Source organism: Numenius arquata, chromosome 8 (genome assembly GCF_964106895.1).
Source record: "Numenius arquata chromosome 8, bNumArq3.hap1.1, whole genome shotgun sequence".
NCBI lineage: Eukaryota > Metazoa > Chordata > Aves > Charadriiformes > Scolopacidae > Numenius > Numenius arquata.
The window spans coordinates 52,936,616-52,961,943 of record NC_133583.1 but is presented as its reverse complement, the minus strand read 5'-3'; the positions used below and the strand labels follow the sequence as shown (position 1 = coordinate 52,961,943).

Sequence of the window (25,328 nt, the reverse complement as noted above, 5' to 3'; positions counted from 1 at the left end):
CAGACCCGCACATCAGCAACTGTATTTTCATTGTCCTACAGCCGGGGCTGTAGCCATCAGAAGGGCTTGGGGTTCCCCTCCTTTTTAGAATAGCCTGTATTTTATGATTTCTGGCCGAGCTGCAAAAGACTGTTTAATCAAACACAGTTATGACAAAAGTTGACAGCATATTCAGAAAGCATGGCCAGTTAATTGTTGGGACGTTGGGGTTATGTTGCTGTAATTAAGAGTCTTAAGGAACCTTCCATTTTTGTCTACCATTCTTTTTTTGCTCTCCTCTTTCCTTTTTAAAAGGTGAAAAAAAAAAAAAAACATTTGAAAACAGTTAAGCCCAGAAGAGGAACCATTTCGGGGTAGTGGTTACACTAAGCTCATGTGTACATAGAATAAACAAGTAGAAGCTCAATAAATTTTGAGCTGCCTGCAAGCAGAGGTTGTTTTCTGCATCCTAGAGCTGCAAGTGTTTTCATCTTGATTCTTGTGGAGCCATACATGAAACAAGGTATTTCTCTCCTCTGCTGAAACCCAACAGAGACATTACTGCTTCTCTTCCAAAGGAGTTGTATAAAGGGAGTCAAGCCCACTGCATTGCATTCTGGCACTGACAGTTGAAAAATTGGATAGTGTTCAGGGAAGATCAGCTGGACTCTAATGTAGAGATTGGTGGGGGTGGACAGCACATGGAAAAAATGCAAAGGTTGGAAGAAAATTAAGCAGCTGCATGCTTATGTTGTGGCCAAGGAAATTCAAAAAAGGATTGTTGTGGACAGAAGGACCAAGAGGAAAAATTTGAGCAGGCGCAAAGGAACGTTTGGTGGTATATCATATTGAAACTAAGGGTAGTTTTGGCTGAATATCAATGATTTCTTGACAGTTAGTTGCAGGACAGTCTTTCTCAGGTTAAATCAGAAGCCCCATTATTTGAAAGAATGAAAGTAATTTCAGCAAAACACTCATGCTACATCCTACTTGCTACCAATGCTGCCTTGCCCAAAAAAGAAAATGCTATTTTTCTTTAGTATCTCTGTTCCTAGAGTAGTATGATTATTATGCTTGAAATGATTCGTAGTCTGAACTTTATTGTTTGATAATAACAAAGCAGTGGTATAGGTGGAATAGTCTGGTATTGGCACTTCAGCTCTGCCATCCATTTCAGTTTCAGAAAGGACAAGAGAATATCTTTTTATCAAATAACTACTACTGTTCATGTGTATTAGAAAAGCCTTGAGAAGAGTGAAACAGGACAAAGACCAAACTGTTTATGCTTTCAGTTACATACAGGCTGGGTAAAGCCAGAAGATTGTTGGCTGCTTCTGTCCAAAATGCTAAGCATGGGTTGTGAAATGGCTGCTCTTCAAGCTGACCAAAATGAATACCTAGAGTCTCACATTTCTGTTGTTTAGTGAAAAGCACAAATTTGAGCCAAGTTCTCCCCTTCTTAAGGTACTGGGGAAAAGTAAAGTGAGACCTTGGCAGGCTACAAGAGATAGCCAAGGCATGGAGGGGTTTAATGGCTCCAGAATCAATGAAGTGGCAAAGAAAGGTTCATATATAGTATATTTAGCTGGTGTGGAGCTATGTGGAGGCTCTCGCCGACTGAATTTCTGTAGTCCCATAGCTCCTGTTGGTCTGCCTGGTGCTGACCTTCCTGAGCCTCTTCTAGAATCCCACCAGCTGACTGTTGGAAATACCTTCTTTAAACCTCAGTCCCTGTCTGCCAAAGAAACCCTGTTGTACTCAGCGTGCAGAACAATGCCATAAACACTTGAGAACTTATCCTTACATTGGCTTCATTTGTGTATTGTTTTGCCTGCGGGAAAGAGTCCCGAATTTGTTTGCCTGACAACCTTCAACAGCATTCGTATTTGCTGCGTATTTTGCTGGCTGTCCTCCTTGTCCCCAAATAAAAGATGAATGGCTGAATCAGTATCTCATTGCTTTGCTCTGAGATAAGAGAGGCAACTTTTTTTTGGTGGGGCTTCTGCCAGTTGGCCGTTCCTGCCCATCTCTGTCTTCAGAAAGCAGGGCTGCGTGCTTGCAGTGGGGAGAGAGGAGGAGATGGGAGAAAGTTTCCCCTCAGATGGATTCCAGTGACTTGAGTAGATAAAGGGCCACAGCTGCTTCACATTTAATTGGAAACAGCCAAATTGCAAGATCAATCCCGGAAGCACCTGTGTCCATGATGACTCTATTGTTACTGGGTTCTCAGAATCGGCTCTGACCTTCCGCCATGTGCCAAGCCCTGACGTACTGCACACCATTTCCTCAGCCAGAAAAACACACGGCAGTGCTCATTTCCATCAGACTGCTCTTTCAGATATTATGCTCAATGCTACCTTCTTTCAAAAATGGGAGAATTCAGGGCAATCTCTTCTTTCTGACCATCTGAGAGTTTATTGTAAACTCTGAGATCTACTGTGGAAATTAATTACCCTTCCTCTTTATGTTTGAACTTCCTGGCCCAGTCGAAGCAACGTCTTTGCTGTTGTAGCTTATTTCTGTCCTTCTTCCTGAAGCAAAGAGCTTTCTCCTTCACCTTTCCCTATAGCATCCTACAGGTGTGGCCCTGACTCCCCTACTTAGCGTTGTCTCATGATGGAAGTTTCTTTGCTCCACAGTGAATGCTTTCTTGTTTCCCATGGGATGAAAGCACACCCAGTCCACACAGTGATGCAGCCTTTTCACTCCATCAGGATCCATAACCTTCAAGAGGTGACATGCAGAGATAGGAAAATGTTTGACATAACATTCACCACAGACCCGAATTGGTAAAAGTGCCAGTTCAATAGATTATATCCCAGAAACTTATGGATGCCATCAGAGCCCTCAGGAGTCTCCCAGCAGTTGCCATGTTCCTTAGGATGCCCAAGCAATTTGAGCTTTCTGTTGCCAGCCTGGCAGGGTTACTCTGCTCTGCTGTTAATGTTCAGGATGTGTTTGGGAGAATGTTAAATTTGTAGTGAAATAAGTAAAATTTTATATAGAAAAGAGACAAATGAAAAAAAAAAAAAGAGAGATGGGACACTTTCACTGGGAACAACTGAGTTAACTGAGAAAAAAAGAAGAGCTGGGGAGATGTTAGCCCATTCTGGATCTCATCTCCTCTGAGACAGGGAAAAATGCACTTTTTTTTTTTCTGTGGGTGGAATAATCTCCCCGTTGGGGTGCTGGAGTTCTTCTTAATCCTATTGTAAACCTTTGGATCTTTCACTTGATCTGAGCCTGAAGATCATACTCCCTTCACTAGCTTCCTTCCCTCAGAAGAAAAGCAAACCCATTATTTAGTGAAGTTTCTCTGACAGCATAATTTGCAGTAAGAGGTGTATAGGGATTAAGTGGGGTTCATCTGCATGCATTGGCAAATTTATTGCCTCATCTAACATTGGAGAATATAACTACTTAATGCTTAAAATATTTAGTCATGAAAATATGCACGTTACATTTTCCGGAGATTCCCACATGCCTTTAAAATATCCTCCTTTGCTATTTCATTGTCTTTGTGTCTATAATTACCTTATAGCCACAAAGCATAGGGTCTGAGCCAGTCAAAGTAACTACTGGGGAAAGAAATTGAAGAAAAGCTCCAAGACGTGGTAGAGAAGCAAAGTTAACTCACAAATTCTCAGCCATAGAAACCTAATTATCCTGTCACTTCCTGAGCAACACATTTCTTAGAGCCAGTCCATCTGCATATTCTTCAGGTCACTTTTAAACACCAAACACCTGAAAGAGTGGAATTTAACAAGTTGCTACCAAAAAAAACAGTGTGTGAAAGAGAAGGATAATTCATGGTGTTAGTGGAAGAATAGGGAACAGATCTTCTCAGGAATTTTGTGCTTGACTAGTTCTCCCAGAGGGACATTCACTTTTCTCTATAATCAGATTTTATCCTTGGCAATACTTCTGGTTTCTTTTGAAAAAAATGTTTCATATTCCATATCATTCTCTTCCTTGGGAAGTTGCACACAGGGCCACAGGGGAACCTGGGCTTGCTTCTTTTTGCTGAAGGGCAGCTTGCTTGCTGAGCTGTCCTGAAGCCAGTGTTTAAGGATTCTAGGGTTTTTGCTGCTCTTTGCCCATTGATTTTAGGAGATTTGTATCTCATGCTCCATAAGCTATCTGTAGTCAACTGGGAGAGCCTTGGAGGCTTCAAAAGTTCAGAGCTAGTTCTTACTTTATTTCCTAGCCAAGTTTTGGAGTTCTGAAGAAGCTGATTTTTCATCCTCTTTCTGCTTCCAGCCAACTCTAATTGCAGATCTTTTCACCCTAAGGTCGTTAGTATAAGATTTAAATCGTAGTCTATAGTTAGTAGAGATAAATCTGATCCAAACTGCACTGAAGTCAACAATAAGGCTTCCATCAGTGCCAGTAACTTTCAGAAGTCATCTTTAATATGAGATTGTTGCTGATTGCCTCCTTCCTTTGCTTGTGAGGAGCCATGAGGGAAACAGTAGAAAACTGAGAATATATTCACATAGTTGTGCAGAAGCTTATGGTAGTCAACATAAAAAGACTGGCTTTTCCAGCAGACTGCCCACGGTTGTCCTAGCCAGAGAGCCCAACTTGCTTGCAGGAGGTGTCTGGCTAGTTTCAGATGACTGATCATTTTGTGAAATGAATTCCCCTCCTGTTTGAAGGACTTGGGTCCCGTGTTCAAGTCAGACAGTGTCCTTAGACTTCTTAAGCCTTTGGAAGAATTGCCCCATCCTCTCTCCAGTGCTACATGGAAACAGTGAGATTGTATGAGTTTTGTGTTTGTGTATTCATCCTGCGCTTGTCCTGTGGATTGATGGCCTCCATCCCAAGTGATATCAATCTGGGCTGAAGTGCAGCTGCACTTTGTAACAGCTCAAGGGGCACAAAGGTATCAAGTGGTATTGTGTGATTTGAAAGATGTCGTTTATCTAAGGAAGTTTGTGGTCTGTTTGCTGTCACTCTGTCTTTGCAGTGCCGACTTCCCTTACCTTCACTATCATGTCGTAAGGCAAAGAGACCTCACACATTTGGACAGATAGCTTTTCCACTCCCAGAGCTGACTTCTTTTGCTTCAGCAAGAGGGCTGTGGGTTGTGTTGCAATCAACAGAGTAACTTGATTCAGCATGAGTGTAATTGTTAGTAATTTTCCTTGCAGGGAGCTCTTTAATGTGTGCCCATTCCTAAAAAGGGAACAGAAGAAAAGGAGTCAATGAATTTTTTCATTGACACTTTCACTTAAAATTCCTTCAAGAACAGTGCCTTAAAAGAAAACAGTTAGGGATACATTTTGCATCTTTCATGAGTGATCAGGTGTTCATAGGGACATTCTTCTCAAATTAAATGAAGTTACAAGTACTCCAAAATAACATTGTGTGACTGGTGGCATGACCAAATGACTCCTTGTGGGTAGATCTTGTGGCAAGCTGTGAAATTTACTGACACCTCTCTCAATTACCTCCACAAGTAGAAGGTCACTCTTATATACATACAAGATGTGATACTGTGACATTTCTTGTCCACTTCAGTGCGAAATAGCCTCACTTTTAACAGCTCGTGGTATCTTAGCCAAGCCAGGTGGCTTCACACAACTCAGCTTTGGGTCTGAAATGACTGTGTGGGTGTCGCTTTAGGAGAACCATGGTGAAGGCTCGGGTTAAGAAACATGTATATCAGCTGTTCCTCCTAGTTAAGTGCTAGTAGTAGGAGCAGAAATGCCAAAAAAAAAGTAAGTTCTTACAACAGGACCAGTAAATTAAGAATGGTGAATATATGAAACACTTGTCACAGTAAATAACTTAGAAGCCAGAATACAATTTCATGTCACAATCACTGAATCATTTTTATGAGAAGTCAAAGTAAATTCACATGTAATCTGTAAAGTATGTAAAGAGTTTAATTCATTCTGTAAATCACATGTTGGGAATACTGTATGCAGCTCCAGATCAGATATACTTCAGAGAAGCTTTAAGGCTTTACAATCCTTCCACAAGCTAAACTGATCTCCAGAACCTTTGGAGGTTCACCCTTCTCTGAAGCTCTTGCTCCATGCAAGTGAAAGTCATGCCAATATGTTTCCCATTTCCTGGGGATTAAACTGCTATATTTGATGACTCAGAAATTCCCAAGAAAGCAACTTGGTCACTCACTCTGTCTGAAGCGGCCTCTGGTATCTCAGAGGACATGTCTTCTCCTGCGCAGTGATTCATGATTTCAGAGCAGAGGATCAGCTCTCCTATTTTTTTTTTCTTCCCACAAAGTTAATTAATAAAACAAATTCTATTAGTGGGTGTTGAAAGACTTTGGCTTTCCACCTACACTCCCAAATGCTCCACATTCCAGGGAGAATGAAAAATGGACCTGTGAACAGAAACGGGAGGGAGGAAAAACAGATCAGATGCTGTATATGGATATAGACATAATGGGTGTCAATTGATACAATGGAAGAACAGCCTGAATGATGACAATTTCCTGCAATTATGATTGCTAAAAAAAACACTACTACAGTAATCCAATTTTAGAATTAATACATGCAAATCTGGAGATAAAGATTGAGGCACGGAGCGTGACTGACAAACTAAATTATCAAGGCCTCTGCCTTGACCTCTTGTTCAGGCTGGTGGTTGCATGCACCACAGTTGTTCTGCTTGTGAAAATCAGAGCCTTTACCACTGTGACAGACCTCTGAGACTCTGGTTGATCAGAAGAAGCAGCTGGAGAGTTTATCCCACCATGGCCACTGTGGACCTGGCTGTGCCCCTTTGTCTGCCTCATCTGCAGCCCCACCATAGAACAGAATTTTTCATCAGCGCCAAGAATTAGCCTAAATAAACACCCAGCATGGTCATAACTCCTGTTGACTTCAGCGAGAAACCAGTTGATCCCACAGGGGACCAGTGATGATGGGAGGACTAGTCTGGGGCTATTTCCCCACTTTTCTGCTGTATGGGACATCAGACCAGCTCACAACTCTGCGAGTGCCACTCTCTGCTGGTCGCAGCTTGCAGAGGAAGAGACCTAATTTGGTGCTCTCATTTGTGGATAAGAGCAAACTGAAGCCTTTCTCCACTGACACCTAGGACACGTGTCAGGTCAAGGATACTAAGATTTTCCTGCTAACCTGCAGCGTCTCAGCAGCAAAGTCGTAGACAGGCTCCAAGCGCTTTGGTATCCAGTGCCCTGTCTGGCCACTAGATTTGAATCTCCTGTCATCTGACCCCAGCTTCACATTTCCAAACTACTCTTGCAAAAATAAAGGCAGTCACAGAAATACCTCTGTCGAGACAGCACATCCCTGTTTATGTTTGAACGGCCGATACGAATCTGGAGTCCCCGGCGATCAAAGTGCATATTCACTGAGATGAACCCCGTGTTGTGTTTGAAGTGAGCGCAGCACTTTGAAACAAGGCTGAAGCAGGAATAAATCAGGATGAAGGATGTGGTGCATTAACTCCTTTACATGAAATCCCTGCTGGAAAGACGTGGCCAGTGTTCCAAAGTTTTCCTTGGAGAGTGCTCGGAAGTTGCATACCCTGGCCTATTTGTGGAAAGCTAAACAGTTCCCTATTGTCCTTGATGTGAAACGCTTCCCAGATAAACACTTTCCCCCTCCATTGAAGAAAAATGATACAGCCTATCCAGAGCTCTGACACAGAGGGACTCCACTGGGCTGCCCCTCAGCCTCTGCAAAGTTGCTGGTTTCTGTTGGCACTGAGCTGTGCTAAAGGCTATAGTTCATATACATGCCAGCATCGTTAAGAAAAAGCTAAGTTATTGAGTGAGACAGGGACAATCTTCAAGGGTTTAATAACGTTGTGTGCCCACATCTTTGTGTCTCTGGGTTCATTATACCCCTGGAATGTAAATCCCAATCCACAGTGGCTAAACAAGGTTCACATGGATCTCAAATGCTTTTGTGGTATTGTCTCCTCCCGATTTCTGAAGGGGAAAGAAAACATTGCTAGCCGAAATAAGTTCACGTGGTTCTCTACAAGGAGAGCAGTAAACCTCTGCTGCTGTAGTGGGTTTAGGATGTAACATTGCCTGCATTTGCGGCATTTTGAGTCACTTTAAGGAATTATTCCTAACACCCACAGAGTCAAGGCATCATATTCCAGCACAAGGAAGATCCAGAAGTCCCTGCGTGAACTTTGGAGAGAAAAAGCTGATTTCTGAAAACAGCAGTGCTAAGAATCAAGGCTATCTAACACCAGGGTAATACCGGTGATGATCTGGTCCAGGTCAGTGGATGGCTTTTCCTCTATTTTTCTCATCCTGGCAGATGCAGATCTGAAGGACCTCGTTGTGTCCTCACCTCTGACTCCAGTTAGGGCATAACATGTAGTTTTGTTGGGTGCCTCCTTCCTTCCTCCATAGTGCCACACAGGCTGAAGACCTCTTCCTAGGAGCAGCGGGTCATTCCACTCATTGACCTATAGTCAATGGATGCAGTAAATGCACAGATTGGCTTTTTGCCACCATTTTGTCAAAGTGAACCTTGCTTTGTATTTGTGACAAAGGAATCACCTTTCTTCCACTAGAGGCATGTGATTTCTTGCTAATGTTAAATGAGAATTTTGCGCATGTATCCAGCTTACATCTAGATTAGGTTTTAGGTCACAAATGAAACCAGGAAGTGCAACTTTCATTGACATTTAGCAGGCATTGAGGTTTTAAATCCCTGAGGAAATTTTAGAAACATCCCCTTCAAGGAGAAAAGACATTGACTTGAAAGAAAGCAGAGTTAACAGCTGTTTTATTTGTTTTATTTTACAAATGAATTGTACCCTTGAATTTCTATGTATTCAGGCATTCATACTTACAGCAATCGTTGCTGAATGGTCAGCAGTTCCCACTCCAACCAGTGCAAGGTGGCAAATGAAATGTACAGGCAACCAGAAGTGTTTTAAATGACATGGTGGAGCAGGAGACTGATTTTATTTTCTTCTTCTTTCACTATTGGGGTGCACTGTCCCACTTCTCTCCCTCTTCACCTCCCCTGCCTTTCCCTTGGTCAGTCTGTGAACGATGGACCTGATGAGGTCTAGGAGTCCTGTGGGTCTTCTAATCGTTGGACTCTGGTATCTAGGAAAGGGCTGAGCTTATACCTGAGCCTTTCCTCATAAAGCCTGTCTCCTTCCTGCTTATTTTCATATAAATAAGGACATACCTTCTTTTTTGCTCTCTGTGCTGCTTGGGATGATTCAGTTACAGCCGGCTGTCAGAGTAAGTGTTACTTAAGGGAGGAGGCAGAGGGACAGACAGGCGTGTGTGCAGGGTGTCATCATTTGCTTAGGGAAAGAGCATTGCTTGAGTTGCCTGTGCTTCTGTTCAGAATAAACATCTCTGTCTCGGTGGGCCCGGTGGGGCAGCCCCAAGCGCTTAGTCTCGTTGCAGAGAGATGAATCAGATTAATTGTTCTGCGGTTTTAATTAAAATGTCTTATGCAGGGCAGCATTTCAACAGCACGAGGTGGCCATTCCACAGTCTGGCCCACACTTATCTGTCCACACAGCTTGCGCTGGCCCCACCAACACAGCGTCTCTGAATCTTTGCTGTATTTCTTCTCATTGTCTTCATGTGAGGTGTTATCCCATGGGTGGATGGAAAACTGGGACATAAAGAGGTTTTTAACTCCCAGAGGGAAACTATGACAGCAGAGCTACTTTAGCATTAGTTCAACTACTAAGCACTAAACCACTGGGTGATCCCTTCACTCTAGGGATTTAATGGGCCACACTCAGGCTGGGAGAGCTGTGAAAGCCCTGGCAGCGCTGTGCTGCTCCGAATAAACATGAGACATGTCTCGGCCACCACAGATCATGACACAGAGGTCATCTGAGTCTCCTTCCCAGTGCCTGGGACTCACCCGCTCCTCTCGGCACTTTCCTGTACACGTTTCCTGTCTGGAGCTGCTTCTAGTGAGAGTAGAAGATTTGTATGGGCTTTCTGTTTCTGGGCTTAGTGTCTCCTGGTACGTGCCTGTCAATCTCATACTTGTGGTACGGAGCCACCACCTACCCAGGATTGATCTTAGCTGCCAGGGTGGATCACAACAGAGAAAAAGTCAAGGACTTTCTATTCCTGACAGCAGCATAAATTTAGCTCTGCTGTGCAGACAGCGTAACAGAAAATGGGCTTCCCCTGGAACCATTTTGGCTAAGGCAGCATCCCTGACCTGTGCTATGAATCTAGCACTTGCAGTGGAAGGTGTTCTGAGATAGAGAGGAGTCCTCACTTATTAGAAGGTGAAGACCCTTACAGGAGAACTAGCAAGGAATGATATTCAGTGTGGATTAAGCAGCATTGGCAAAAGCTGAATGAAGGTTGCAAGCATAGAAGTTGAACCCTTTTTCCTCCAGACCCTTTGAAAATGAAGTATATATTCCAGTGCAAGCCATGTTGCAGAGGTGACATGTTTGACCTGATCCCATGAGGTTGGTAGGAAGGCACACTCTCCATGGATGGAAAAGACAGTTCACTTCAGTAATATATTTTACAAAACCCAACTTAAACTACCAAATTGCTCTAAGAATAGAAGAGTGATTTTCATGTAAAAAGCCCTCTGCTAGCAAAGGAATATTGGCTTTTCTGTAGTGTGAGCAGGATTACAGCACCACCTCAGGAGAAGTCCTAGTTTGGTCACTCTCAAAGTGTTCCAGTTCTGCGTAGTGATAAGAAGCTAATGTGACTGCTAGAACCCGTGCCAGATGCCAGGCATAGTTTTGATGAGTCTCTGACATCTCTTAGACTTGTGATATTACATGCTTTTCAGTAGCCAGGCAGTGCTGCAAATACTGGGCTCTGATACCCTCTCAAACAACTGGCACTTAGATAAAGCATTTCCAGGCAAACAAACAAATAAATAGAGACTAAGAAAACACACATGCACATACAATGGAGGGAGTAGGCTTCCTAAATGACTTGCTGTGCTCTAGGGAGCAGCAGAACAAGTGGTTTTCATTTTCCTGGTGTTTCACTTACTGCTGTGTGGGGTTCTTTTCATGGGAGGAGAGCTGGGCTTAATCGCTGTTTTTGCGTATGTATAAACAGTTTATTTAGAAGTTGGGTCTGTTCAAGCTTGTGACAAGAGCGATTTGTCATTCACATAGCATCCCCAGTGAAGGTTTCAACCACTGCCAATCCCCACTCTAATTCATTATTTTTCCTTGACAAATTAAATCTGCAGAGATTACACAAAGAACAGCTGAGGACGTTGATATCTCTCTGGTCAAGGAATCCGGTTGACCTAATTCTTCTGTTGGGCCAGCAGAAAGCCCCTGGTAGCCATGCGTGGACATTCCCTCCCTTTCCTCCATTGGAAGATGACCGGCACCAGAATTGCTTCAAAGACTCATCAGTCTCCTTCCCCTTTTCTCAGGAGAGGCTATTAGTAGGAGACCTAGGTAGACCTCCGTGACTTGTGGTGGCCAGTGCTAACCAGTTAGACACAGGAGGAAGGAAGTACTGGCCTTATGCAGACATTCCTCTTCCTCCTCCTCCTCCAGGTTTTTATCTGTGTTGGTTATTCCTTGGAGCAGGTGAGCCCCCAAAGCTCCTTTGCAATGAGGTCTACAGCAGAGTTCAGGGAGGGGAGCTGCAAAGGCTTTGCACGGTTAAGTCATTGTGCCCTCGTGATACTCTGGCTGTATCTGTCCATCATCATCTCATACTCTTTGCTTGTCAGCTTGCTGAGATGGTGCTCTTAAATGTGTGCGCAGTTCATTTCTCGCATTCATAAATGTACCAATAAAAATAACAATAATAGACATTGCAATGAAGGAGAGATATATTCTGGGGTCAGTGCAAGTTTTCCTGCTTTAAGGGGAGAAGATCTGGGCCCTATTGTTTGTAACTAGTCAGTGAGATTTGCCTGAGTTCATTAAAAATCAATCTTTCATGTGGCCTCAGATGCCTCCTAGACATAGGATTCAAGCTGTAGTTCAAGGTCTATTCTCATAGGTTTCAATTAGCAACCAAAAAAGAAACTATAAAACCTTATTTTCTTCCTTAAGGTTTCAGCAGCAATGTACATGCTTCATTAATGAGTAATTTTAATGAAGGATAGATTTGTCAGACAGAAATAAGTATTTGATACAAGCAGTTTCATCATTTCAGAGAGGGACCCCAGGTGAAACCAGGCTAATATGTATAGAGACCTTATGTGAAGTCCGTTAACATTGGAGTTGATAGAACAACATGAGACGTTAAAGCAAGTGGAGTTTGGAGGAAGAACTCTCCTGCCTTCATCATGTTTCAAGGGCTCTGTCTATTGCCACACAGTAAAAATGCCCACAGACAGGCTGAAGTGTTGTCTGAATACGTTTTCTGACAGCTGTTTTGTTCTTTTCTTGAAACACTCGGGCCCTGTGATAAAAACAATGCCGATGGGCTATAACAGCATTTTGGAGAAAGGCAGACTGGCTCTGTGCTTCTTTTTTTAGCTCAGCAGCCATCAGTGGCCAAGCAGATCAGATGTTTTACGATGTCAGCTACAGAGAGGAAAAGTGGGTTCAGTGTAATAGAGATGTGGGATCTCTTGCAGGCATGGGCTTCTTATGGCTCTTTGGTTCCACACTTCTGCCTGCTGCTCAGTTTAAGTGGTCCATGTCTCTCTCCTTCTAGTGATAGCAGCTACTTATGTGCCTATGTTATCTGTCATCTTGCAATTGTAAGAGCCTGGATTGAACAAGGTACTTAAGGAAGACAAGTTGCCATGCTTGTACGGATTTGTGATCCACTCAGTATCTCATCTCCGCTGCCAGGGCCCAGCTTCAAAAGCATCAGAGGGAAGTACAGGAAAAAACACCAGGCATACATTGAATAATCTGCCCTTAGTTCAAGTCTGTGAAAACGTTTGAGTCCCTCAAGCTAAGCATTTGGTACCTTGCTCAGCTGATGTGTCTGTAGAGAGTTTTTTTTTAAGAAGTGATGGAAAATATGGACTCCTGCAGATGTTTCTTCTCTCCGGAGGATCCAGCAGAGAAGGGACACCAATTCCCAAAGGAGACAGAATTCAGTTTGGATTGCAAATGAGTAAGATACAGACAACAGTTATGTATTGGCTTTAATTCTACTGAGGAATCAAAATTGAGCAGCCAGTTTGGGATTTTTAATTTTGTCAGTCAGCTGCTTAGTCTTGAAACCTGTCTGGGTGACAACTACTGGGATGGAACAAATGCATACCCACTTTCTTTTCTGTGCGTAAACCGAGATCAGGAGTGGCTTGGGAATAACCAATGTCTGAGTCTGAGATTGTAACCGCTGAGATGAGGTGGTGGCGTTTGGTCACCATTGTCCAGTTTCTCAGACACTGCCCAAACCACTGTAAGTATGCTTTAGAATCAGAACTGGCCCAAAAGCTAAGCCCAACCCAAAACTTCGCAAAGGTCACAGTTAGACCTAAAGAAACTTGGCATTATAGATTGGACCAAACTGGATAAGAATTTTTGCTTTGCAGAACCTGTTAAATGATGGAAGTTAATTTCCAGCACCTGAAAAATCTGCTGTGTATAATTAATATGACATCACCTCGAAGAAACATATAAAGATCGGAGAGTTTATAAAGAGGAAACAGAGATTACGTTGTCCAGTAATAAGTCCACCATTGTTCTTTATTACAGCGATATATATGTGTTTCTTAAAAAGTTATTAAAAGAAAAGAGCAATATATTTACTCTTGTTACTAATGGTTTTCAAGCAATAACAGAAAAAAAAAAAGTGTGGAATAAAGCTTTAAAATATTCCAGTTCAATAAAAATGTAACCCTAAAAGCTTCTTTTGTGGTGTAATACCATCACTTTAGATTCAGCAGAAATGGCAAATTTGGACAGAAGTCAGGATTTTCACTCCAGAGGTAATGCTGATACTGCAGCATTTGTTTCTGTCCAAAATCAGGGAGCAAAAGCAGAAACACTGAAAATTCATTGCAAAGTCAGCACTCAGGAATTTCTCAGAAGAAGCTGTAACATTTCAGTTAACATTACGTGGCAAGTCTTTCAGTGGTACAAGGACATAAAGGAGTTACAATTTGAATGTGAAGCCCTTTTTCTCCTCTGTGAAGTAGAATTCCAGAACGAACCAGATGTCCCAGGACAGCTGCATAGTGCTCCCATGTTGAACCAGGGTGCTTGAGCAGAAAAGAGCCCATCTTGATCTGTGGAGTAGATATTCTGTCTAAGGAGCTTTAAAAACAACTTTCATAAGACAGTGAGGTACCAAAGATAACTGTATTATGAGTGTTTTGCTTAAACCAAACTACCCAGGCAGAAATAGTTTAGCAATAAATTTGTATGGTGATAGTAAGATAGTGAAGATTTAGGGAATGGAGTTTGAGGTGACGCTTTGTGTGCCACAATAAGGATCTTATTTGCTATTAACGTGAGAGATAGAAGCAAGATTGGAGGGTCAAGCCATCCTTCCTCTGTGGACACAGCCCTTCATTTGAGGCTGGAGTGTGCGGCTTACACAGTTTACACCAAAGATACGTGAACAAAGGATTGTTCAGTTCAAGAACTGAACCAAAAAGACAAGAAGGGGAAATAAGTTCAGAGGAAACTGCAGTGGAACATTTTGAGGACATTTTTGAAGGCAGGGGTTGGGTTTTGTTGGTTTTTGTCATGTTTATTTATTAGTTGGGTTTTTCTTTTTAATTGAGATCAATTTTTAAACAAAAGAAGCCACTTTGTAGGATTTAAGTCTTTGAAAACAGAAGACAAAAAAAAAAATTAAAAGCTTTGTTCAGAGAGTGCTGAAATGAAACATTTTGACTTTTCTGAAATGAAAGAATTCATATTAAAATGTGGAAATGGCACGTTACAAATGTTTCAGCTGTCCTCTCTTTTTCAGCAAATTCAACCACTCAAGTTGCAAAGAGTTTGCATTTCTTCTCCTATGCCTCAGATTAGCTCCACTTTTAATGAAATGGGACAGATCACAAAAGTTTTACTTGCTTCTCTCATTTTATAGTTTCTCAAACTGGGAGGGAAAACATCACCATCCATGGGAATATCTTGACCTCACAAGACTTTCACTTCATTTATGCACAGAGTTGAGGATTTACATATCTATGTGTATACTGAGGACCAAATTCCCTTTCAAACTAAGGTCATGGTTCTTGAACAACAGTGGTTCTTCCCAGAGAAATATTCTGACATGGATTCTGAGTCCAGAGATACCATCCAAGTTTTGGGTGGACTGTAATCTAATTTAACTACTTAACCTAATTTAACTGTTGTTGAGATGTAGTCGACTCTGAAAAAAAAAAACATTTTGTTTCCAAATTCTGTTAAGAAATATAAGTGCTTTAACTTTAGCATACAGGCCTAAGGCAATTGCATTCTACATAAAATAACCTCATTATAATTAAGCCAATGAGACGAATAAATAATCATGGATTTCACAGGTATTCTCTTTTGCTGTCTCTTGAGCCCAAGTTCATCCTCAGTAATTTATGGCGCTTACCTGATGAGTTAGGTATGGGGACAATCTAGTTCTCCGATCTCTTCTTTGGAGTTACTCTCTTTTGCAGTAAAAAAAGTATGTATGTGTGTGTATATATATATATACATGCTTTCATCTTGAAGGAGCTGAACTTCATGGTGCTATGAACTGGTGTCACCTGGTTGTGTGAGAGACCATGGTCTAAATCCATACTTCACGTCCCTAGTAAGAGGTCCTATAAGCTGTGCTGGGGTGGGTTAGGATTTCTGTCTGGTTTTCTGTTCTCCTTTTGTTTGCTGCTCTCCCAAGGGCTTTGAAAATCTGAGCTTCATCCTGGTGTGGAAGAGAAAAAAAATGTAAAAATTCTTGTGGGACAGGACATTCTGGTGCCCGTCTTGTGGGTGTGCATGACTGCTTTCTCTGAGAGATGCGTAAGGAAAAAGAACAAGCAAGAAGCAGATGTCTCTGTGGCCTGTGGCAAGGGGAGCAAGGATGCGTGCGAGGGACTGACGAATTCCTGCCTTGACAAAGACTCCCAAACTGGTGGAATTTATGAGAATCCGTCTATAATAAAATGCTCTTAACTTAGAGTCTGGCTGTCATCCGGGTGCATCCCAAGAACGGTGGCATAAGGATAAAGCTGCCACATCACACATTCCTTGCTATCACCACAGCTTCTCTCTTGATGAAACAAAATCTTTCCTTGTCTGACAGTTCTGAAAATTGAAGCAAGAAAACCTCAGGGATGTTGCTGTACTTGGAAGCGCATGCAAAGCATGGCAGTCTTCTGAGCAAAACTTTTCCATTGCTCGCACTACAAAGACAAGATGCAAATAACAAATTGGCAAACTCACATTTTAGAAGATTCTGCACATATCTGAGGGAACAGAAACATTACCGCAAGATTACTGAAGAAATTGATGGATGGTTTAGTTGTGTGGAAGATGTGTATGGTCAGCAAAGGCATGTCCTCTCTCGAGCTAAAGCAAGGGCAAAGTCCTTGTCCTCCTGAAGCCCAGGGGAGGCTTGATGGGACTCACCCCAAACATTATTAGCATTACTCTGGCAGGGTCAATGGGCAGAGGGCAGAGACCCTCCACTAAGGGGTCTGCCCTGCCTGATGCTCCCCTCAGACAATCGTCGGTGAATCAGTGGTTGGGAAAATCCCTATTGTTTAGGATGAGGTGTGGTGTGAGGTGGTGTTAACACCATGCAGGCTCCACCAGTGGGGAAAGGTGGGCTATTCGCAAAGGCTGTTCAGAGTAGGAATGAAACTTGGATGTTCTGATTCGCCCTACAGAAGAGGTTATCAAGCCCAGAGACGGTCACGACCCTCTGAGCTGCAGAAGTTGGATACTGGTTTGTGAGAGGTGGGAAGATGCTTGCCTGGGCAGGGAAAAAGGCATGGCCAGACTGCCAGGTGGCTTGGGGTTGAATGAAAGTGGTCCCTGGGCAATTTTAAGTCTGGAAATTAGGAAAAGAAGTTATTACAGGACTTCATGATGTTAATGTCATTTTCCTGACCAGATCCACTCGATAAACCTAGCAGGTCCTGATGATGAGTCAATTTTCTATTGTCAGTGCCAGCACAGAGCAACGCTAGAGACCACAAGGCGGAGAGGGAAATGCTGAGACAGCCTAATGGAGCGTGCGGCTCAGCCTAAACAACTTGTGTGTTTTGTTTTGTTCTTTTAATTCTTGAAAAGAATTAGAAAAGGATGGCAGATTTCACCAGAAGTGAAACAAAACCACAGGGTTCTTTGTAGATTAAGCGTTTTCAAGAACTAGCAAGAATAAATGTTTTCCTGTTTTCACTCTGTTTTCTGTACCTTAAGCCATGCAAGATATTTGCTGAGATTCCCAAGTTTTGTTATTTGGACTCCATTATTTTAGAGAACTTGTTTTGCAGAACTGTGCATCCCAGGGAAGGAAATTAAGGTCAGAGATGACAAAAACCCACCTAAGGGCCTGAAATAACTTTTAGTTTCTCAAAGACCACCCCATGTGGGAATGATAGATTTAAAAATGGGTGGAACCTCTAAGCCTGGAGTTGTATCAAGTTATTCACGAAAAACCTCTGAGATCTTTGTGTGGACCAAGATATTTGGGTGGTACTTTCTCACTCTTTCTTCAGAAAAAGCATGGTGGCCTCACAAACTGCGAACTAGCCCTGCTTTTTCTCTGGCTTTAAAAATAGCTATGTATCTTGAAAAGCTGTCTCAGCAGTAGTGAAGGAGTGGAAAAAAAAGTATATTATATCCCCATGGTTTCATACAGTGCAGCTGTGCTAACAGAGTGCATTGAGACTGAGACCAAAGGAAAGGCACGAAATAGTCCATAAAATGATCAGCTGAATCTAACAGTAAAGCTTCACGCAATGGGGAGATCTATTGTCCAGGTATCCTATGGCAAATGGCAGATTTTTGTCTTTTTCTGGGGGGAGAGGCATCCAGAATATTAACAAATTCAGGCCCTTTGTATTAATAAGATTTTTACTGAACTCAATGGGAAAGTCATCTTCTGATAGGAAGTCTACCTTGCCTTGAATTAAAATAGGTAAATATTCTTACGATAAATTTGGATTAAATATCCATATTCTGTGGGATCAAAAGTTTTGATTTTACTTCTGGTTGAATGTCTGTCAGATGATGATCAGATTAGAAACCAACCAGGTCTCTAGATTTATGAATAGTTTTAAAAAAAATTCATTTTTTTGAAAGAAGCAAGCATGTATCAACACACAGCCTTCAACTGTCCTTCCTAGGTCTTGGGGTAATTATTAGTTGTACAGGAATAATGGAACAAGTATTGACCAAGTGTAATATACAGCTGCCACTGTGGAGCTATTCCCCGTGCATCGACTCTAAAGTACAAGTGGTTAGTTTATAACCCTCTTTAGGTTACAACATTTTAACGTTTCTTCAGCGTTTATTTATTCTCTTCCCAAAGAATGTTCTGAAATAACGAGTTTACAACCTGTGGCTCATGTGATGGTAGTGGAAACAATTAAGCTCGAAGCTTTCAAAGCCACCACTGGGATTTTGATGCCCAAACTCATTAATTTTAATAAGAAGTGAGCTGCCAGTCGTCTTAAGTGGTTTCTAAAATCTCAACCCATAAAAACACCTCTCTACTGGTTCCAGTTTACTAGGCGCTCAGAGCAAGGTAAACACATGTAACAAAATAGTAGGTGTTAAAAGGTGGAAAGTATGTGTTCAGATGTCTCTAAGACCATTCAAGGAACAAATGGCGGCCCCAGCCTTGACCTGGCAGATGTGGGCTGATGTGAGGACTGCTCCTACCTTCAGCATCTCGGGGAACTACTGACCACAGAACACGAAGCACGGTTTTCAGTGGCAAGGAGAAGAAAATCAATGAAAACAGAAATCTTGGCGACAGCTCAGTTCCAGCTGTGATGATCACATTGCTTGTTGACTTTGAGTTCTCTCACATCTGCTCCATGTTCTTGCCTTCTTCACATGTTTCTGCCCATCACAGCTTTGTGGCCAGGGTAGTCTTCTTCTCCCCAGCGTGCAGATGGACAGCTTGGCCTATCTGCCAGGAAGACGTGGGTGAATTCACACCACATAGTGACGAGCAGACGTATCTAGAGCAGTACCAGAACAAGCAGTATCATCTTGGGCAGTATCAAGCAGCTTGTGTTTTCATTGCTTTGGCGTAAGTGGAGCAGGCGATGAAGTCAGGGCTTCCTTGCCACCGATTGCTGCCTGCTGCCATTGCAGTTACCCACATGGTGTAGATGCTTGGTCCAGGTCCTTCCTACCTGCCTAACCCGTCCTATACAAGTTTCCACTGTGTTATCTTTCAAGCTGCTAAATGGCTGCATTTACATGGCTTCAGTGATCCATCGTGGTTGGATAAAAATTAAGAACTGTCTGCTGTGGCCCGAGGACCCACCCAATACAAACCTATGAGAGCCTTTCCTTTTACATGAGTCTGAAGATGGCTTTGCAGTCGATGCACTGATGAAAACTCATCCTCAACATGAATCGTGGAAGTCTTAATGGGGAAAAAAATCAAGAACCAGTAGGCCTCTCTGTGATGTAGAACAGAGCACGGAGTGAGTATGAATGGGTTTGAAAAGAACTCACTGAGAGTTTGAATGCTTGGAAAGAGAGGAAAAATAAGCGATTTTCTTGTGCATTTTATTTATGAAAGCAACCTTGGAGAATTTTAAAATTAGTTTAAATAAGTGTATCTCTTTACTGTATCTGTCATACGATCTCTGAAGAACTTCATTACTGTTGGCTACAAGTGACAAAGTTACTGTAATTTTTGCCAGGGAGTCTCATAGTAGCAACGATTAATTCTCAGTAGCTATTGGAAGGGCCTTTGGGTGAAACATGATGCAGTGGAAGTAGAGATGACCATCTTGACTGCTGTTGTAATGGACTTCAAAAAAATAAAAAAAGCTGCCATTAGTAGTAGATGTGACTTTTTTGGAAGAGAACAAAATGTTCCATAAATGAAACATGTGGTTTCACTTGCAGCACATTTTGTACATTGTCACCAATGAAGTTTAGGATTTTTTATTACTTTTTCATTAAAATGTCTTACTGGTTTCACTCAGGAGGCAAAACTTTTCACGTGGCTTTAATTGTTTCTGTCATAAAAGTCATAGCATCCATGTAATAGAAATAGTTTTGCAGACCACAGCTTCATATTGCCTATTAATTTTCTTCCATTTTCTTTACCTACAACTCATTGGGCCATCCCAGAGACAGAAAAATTTCCTCTCTTGCAATTAAGACCAAATAGGAACTTCTACTGAAGTTAGGGGAAAAAACATCACTTTGTGCCACTACTGGTTTATTAGATTTTTGTTTCAGATACCTTAGCTCACAAATGCAAGTTGACATGGCCACATATCAAAGGGGAGAGTTTGTATTGACTTGTGTCTAATATTAGCGAAACTCTAGAAGATGAAAACAATAAAAGGCCTTTTTCTGCATAGTTCCAGTCAGATGTGAGAGGTGGTAGTATTTCAAACAGGAGTGAAGAGCTCTGGCAGTATTGTTTCAAGGTGGCTTTGGACAGTTCATTTACCCCTTTTTTTGCTTCATGTCTCCGTTATACAAAACCTGCTGGAGTTCAGGTCTTGTACATCCCATCCCATCAGCCTCACTATTAGACTGTGCTTCTGTCATTAGTCTGGGCTTCCCTGTCACCACTCCTAACTTAGATGAACAAACATAATTATTATTGCAGTCAAAGCAATGGCTTGTTTTCCACAGATGATATCCTAAGTTGAAAAAAAAAAAAAAAAGAAGAAGGGAACTAGTGTTATCTCATTAGTTTAAGATCAGCTGCTGTTAAGGTATCTGTTTTCCTCGGAGAGTCACAGTTTTGCCATTTAACCTTCAGCCCAGCGGGAAGGTGATGTTGACCCCTACCACAGCCTCTAAAGCTTGTAAGAAGTCATTAAAATGCCAGAAAACAGCAATAGCGTATCAAACTGCCTTTTCCTTCTCTTTCAGTTTAGTGTTTATTTGAAAGCTTGCTGGGAAATGCCATTGCTGTCTTTAGTTGCTGCCCCGGAGCAAAAGCCTTTCTCCTTGTCCTCTTAGCAGAGGAGCACCCTCCAAGTAGTGCAGTCCTCTGCTTTCACTTTTTCTTAGCACAACCCTTTGCTTATTCATCAAATGTTTAAATGTTGTGTTTTACAGTTCACGGACAACAAAGACAAGCCCAGCCTTAGAAGGGTCCTCAGCGACAGCCCTGCCTGCTGTTCAGCTTTCTGAGCAGGTCCCACTGACTTCTCCTTCCCTGAAGCCCCTGCAGATGGATGAAGAAGACAGCCTGTCTCCTCACCTCCTGTTGCCAGACAGCATCAGCCAGCTGGAAGAGTTTGGCCGGCAGAAGAAATGGCACAAGAAGCAGCACAAACACCATCGCCAGAGGCAGTTCAATGACCTCTGGGTTCGGATAGAAGACAGGTGAGTCACATCTTTTGTGGTCCCTGTCCTCTTCCTGCCTGCCGTCTCCTAACTAGCTGCTCATTACAGATCCCAGCTTGTGTTGATTAGACCATAAGGAGGTCTGGAGAAAGGCTACATGGAAGAGATAGGGAGTGAGGTGCTGGTTTTAGAGCATAATAAAGAGCTAGGAGGAAGGCTTACAGGCATGTTTGATCTAAAAGTAAAGAGAAATAAAGCTAATGCTTGGAATATTTAAAATACACAGAAACAAAGACTTGTCAGAGTAAAAACAGGGAAAAAATGATGATGGAAAATATTTTGAGTTTGCCCTCTTTCTTCCAATAATTATTTTCCAATCTTTACTGTCAGTTCTCAGCCCAAAGACTCGCCCATTTTCCAACCATGCAGAACATTCTTGGGAGTTCTTAAGATCCTGACATATCTGACTTTCAATCTTCTTAACTGTGTTCTGGGATTGAAAGGTTTTAACATCTCAGACTGCACTGAAAACAGAAAACTGAGACAAAAATGAAGTACTTTAAGGCCTCTATGTGAAGAGAATGGAGGTAGGCACATTTCTGTGGCAATGCCAGTCTTGGTCTGAGGTTAAAAACTCCCGTTCAGTGTTTGAATAAGAGCCTTCATGTTTGACCAGGGCTTCTTGATGTGTGCTTTTAGCATTCCTGGGTAATTATTCTCCCACCTCTAAATTTGGAAAAGCTCTTAGTGCCTTTATCCAAGCCAAGTCATGGGCATATAAACAGCCATGATGTTTATAGATCTGCTAACAAGTAAAAGGAATGAAATAATCTGTTGGAAACTGGCTGTTTGCCTATACATGTAATGATTGTCTTTGAGCATTACTCTTATTCCCATTTTCATAACACTTAAGTGCCTTGCAAGTAAAATGAGTCAGTCTCTCAGAGTCTTCTCTGTTTGCTAAGGAAAAAACTCTGCATATTTGTGTTCTGGGACATTATTTTTCTTTTATTCATTCTGCTTAATGGAGCAGTTGCATCATTTTTCTTGTAGTTTATTATATTCTTGGGGTGAGTGATGTAAAGGTTTTTATTAAGGTGGTGCATATTGATCTTAATGTAGTAAGGCTGTTTCTGGGGTTAATGCCAGCCTCCATTAGAAGGATCAGATCTGGATTCACCTGTTTTTTTCTTAAAGTGTGTTCAGTGGTTGGATCATCTCCACAGGCGATGTTCAAGCATGAGCTAAAAGACATTTGGTCCTACATGCTTGATTACCTTGAGAACAAGGGATTTTTTTATCTTTCTTCTGCCTGGGGGAAGCCAAGTTGTGGTGTCTCATGATGTCCCAGCATTTCACAAGGGCATCTGGTCCCGCTCACAATATGTGTCTTACAACTGAGGTGCTTAAATGGTCAGATCTGGTGAGATCCTGGCAGCTTGGCACAATCCTCCTGCCCATATCCTATCTATCCAGAAAGGATATTGGATATTGGACCTGATGTGGCTGTGGAAATATGTAGCTGGGGGTTTAAAGCAGTGGTGCTTGCATAGCTTTGGCAGACTTTTTGTGCCTTTTGCTCGTTTTATTTCAGTAAAAAATGTTCCTAGGAAAAGTATTTAAAAGGGTAGTTCCCCAGATCAGAGTTAAATTATTCACTCTGTGCTCCTGTGAGTTTTCATCTGAATCAAAAGCTTTTATCCCTTTACTTCCATTTTATAAGGAAAGAGATTGGGATAAGGAAACACAAGTTTCTGTTCCCACCACACTGGTGATGAACCAGACGCTGTATGTTGCCTGCTTTGCTGAAAGATCCTAGGGAGATACTAGTGGGAGATCAGAGCCCTAGAAATGAGGAAAGGCTGCAAGAAGGGAAGTCTGTCTTAGTGCTTTCAGATGGTTTTAGTGCTTCTACAGTTCTGGAGTAACTTCTGGTGTTTTCCTGCGAACAAAACAAAACAAAAAATACAAACTGCTCAGCTAAATCAGAGACTCACAACCAGCTCTGGTTTCCCCATAAATTGGATGGGGTCTCAACTTTCATAAACCAGCTGCTGCATGTTGTGCTTTTGGCAGTTGGGTTTCATCAGCATTAATTGCAAGCTGGACCTTGCACAAGGCAATAAACAGTGAGTTCTCTCTAACTGGTTCCTTTCTGATTGGCAAGAAAAGAGCAGAAATGTGTGCCTGTCACCAGACTTTGTGGCATGATCATTTTTGGGAAGAAACAGCAAGGATGGCTAATAATATGGGCAATGGAGTCTTACCAGTGCAGGAGAGAAGCATGTCAACTTATATTGTGTTGCCTCAATAATGTTCACCAGCACTCAACAGTGAGACTGTTAGCATTCATTTCTGGAGGATAATTAGTGTACTAGAAGTTCATACTCTGGTCTGTCCCATAGACCCATTGTGCATTTACATATACTTAAATTGGAGGCCCTCCATGTTCCATATGAACTGAGGTCTTTGCATATAGTATTACCTTGAGCTCTATTTCCAAATGGTTCTTCTTCCAGTTTGAGTTTCCTAACTCACCTGTTGTCACCTGAAACTTGTTCACCTTTGAGACAAAGTAGAGGGATTTGGGTCATTGTTATGGCTTTTGGGTGAAAGCTGCATAAAACTCATTGTTTCCATGCGAGGTCTCTAGAATTCAGCTGTTTAAGCTGCCTTTCAACATGAAAAGTCAAAGAGAAATATACAGGTGCAGGACAAATCCAGGCAAATTTAAACCAGATTATTGATTCGTGGATGAACCTCATTGAACTGTGAAATGACTGTGTGTCAGAGCTGTGACTACAGCTCTTTTCCAGAGCTTTATTGACCATGGATTAGAGGACTTTATGAGCCATGAATTGCAGGGTTTTTATGCACTGTGCATTTCTAGGCTATCTCATAGACTTCCATGGAAATCTTGGGGTGTTTTTTTAAGCTACCAACACAGAAACAAAGGAAATGAACAGAGAAGAACAATCTTAAAGGAACATCAAAGGTCTGACTCCAACCTATAAAAGCCAGGAAATCCATAATTAATGGTTCCACTAAGACTTCAGCTCACACAGTCATTCGGGTCTGATTTGAGGTTATGGCTACAATCTGAACTGGCCTTGTGAAAAATGAGTCATCATTTAATGTCACACATCATTGTTAGTATTTACTTTCAGTTATACCTTGGAGATTGTCCTTTCCTTTTTGTTCTGTCTTAACAGCTGAGGCATTTGAGTTGGCACCCCTGAGTGGACGGTGTTTAGATTTGTGTGTTGGAGGGTTAGTAGCCCTGTAGAGGATGAGAAAGCTTCTGCTCTGTCTTCTCCCTGTCTTTGACAGAGCTAAGATTTGCTGATCTCCTGGGTAATCAGCTACACTGAAGGCTATTAAAAAATAAAAAATGCTGATGAAATGTGTGGTTTCCTCTCCCTTCTGCCTCCTTCCCCCCAAATCTAAACAAAAGGAAAACGTCCTGCCTGGCTGCAGTTTGTGTTTGAAAACGTTTGTCAAGAATCAAAATTAAATGGAGATTTCAAGTAGCGGGATTTTTTCTTTAACTACTTGATTTTGCAGAAATGTGCAGATCTGAAGCCTGTCTTTGGGAGGAATTTGAACTTAGACAAAGCTTAAGTCCTAGCTAGCTCCCCATAGCCAAAAGCCAGCTGGGGCAGCAGGGAGGGGAGGCAAAACCCTTGGACTTGGAAGCCTGCAGTTTGGCATACAGAGTGTGTTATTGTTCCTGTTGTCACTGCATTAGCTAAGCTTTCCCTTCTAATAGATATAATTAATTACAGAATATTCACTGGCTTTTCAGGATGAGCTGCTCGGTTAATTGAAAGAGTAGAGGAATGTCTGTGACGTTTCAGAGTAGTCAGTGAAGCCCAGATCAGGATCACACCTGATCAGGATCACATCCAGTGGGCAAACAGTTTAAGGCTACAAACAAAACCAGCCCGAGAGAACAGAGAACCTCTCCCAGCTGTGGGGGGGAACGAGTTAACTCT

General features: G+C 42.1%; 1 protein-coding gene across 1 annotated transcript in view; it reads left to right on the top strand.

Annotated features, from left to right (window-relative positions):
* TRABD2B (TraB domain containing 2B) overlaps positions 1-25,328 on the top strand; it is a 296,015-nt gene that overhangs the window by 253,808 nt on the left and 16,879 nt on the right. Inside the window, exon 6 of the mRNA XM_074152243.1 lies at positions 21,103-21,372. Within this exon, the coding sequence (XP_074008344.1) occupies positions 21,103-21,372 (270 nt within the window). The remainder of the gene's footprint in view (positions 1-21,102; positions 21,373-25,328) is intronic.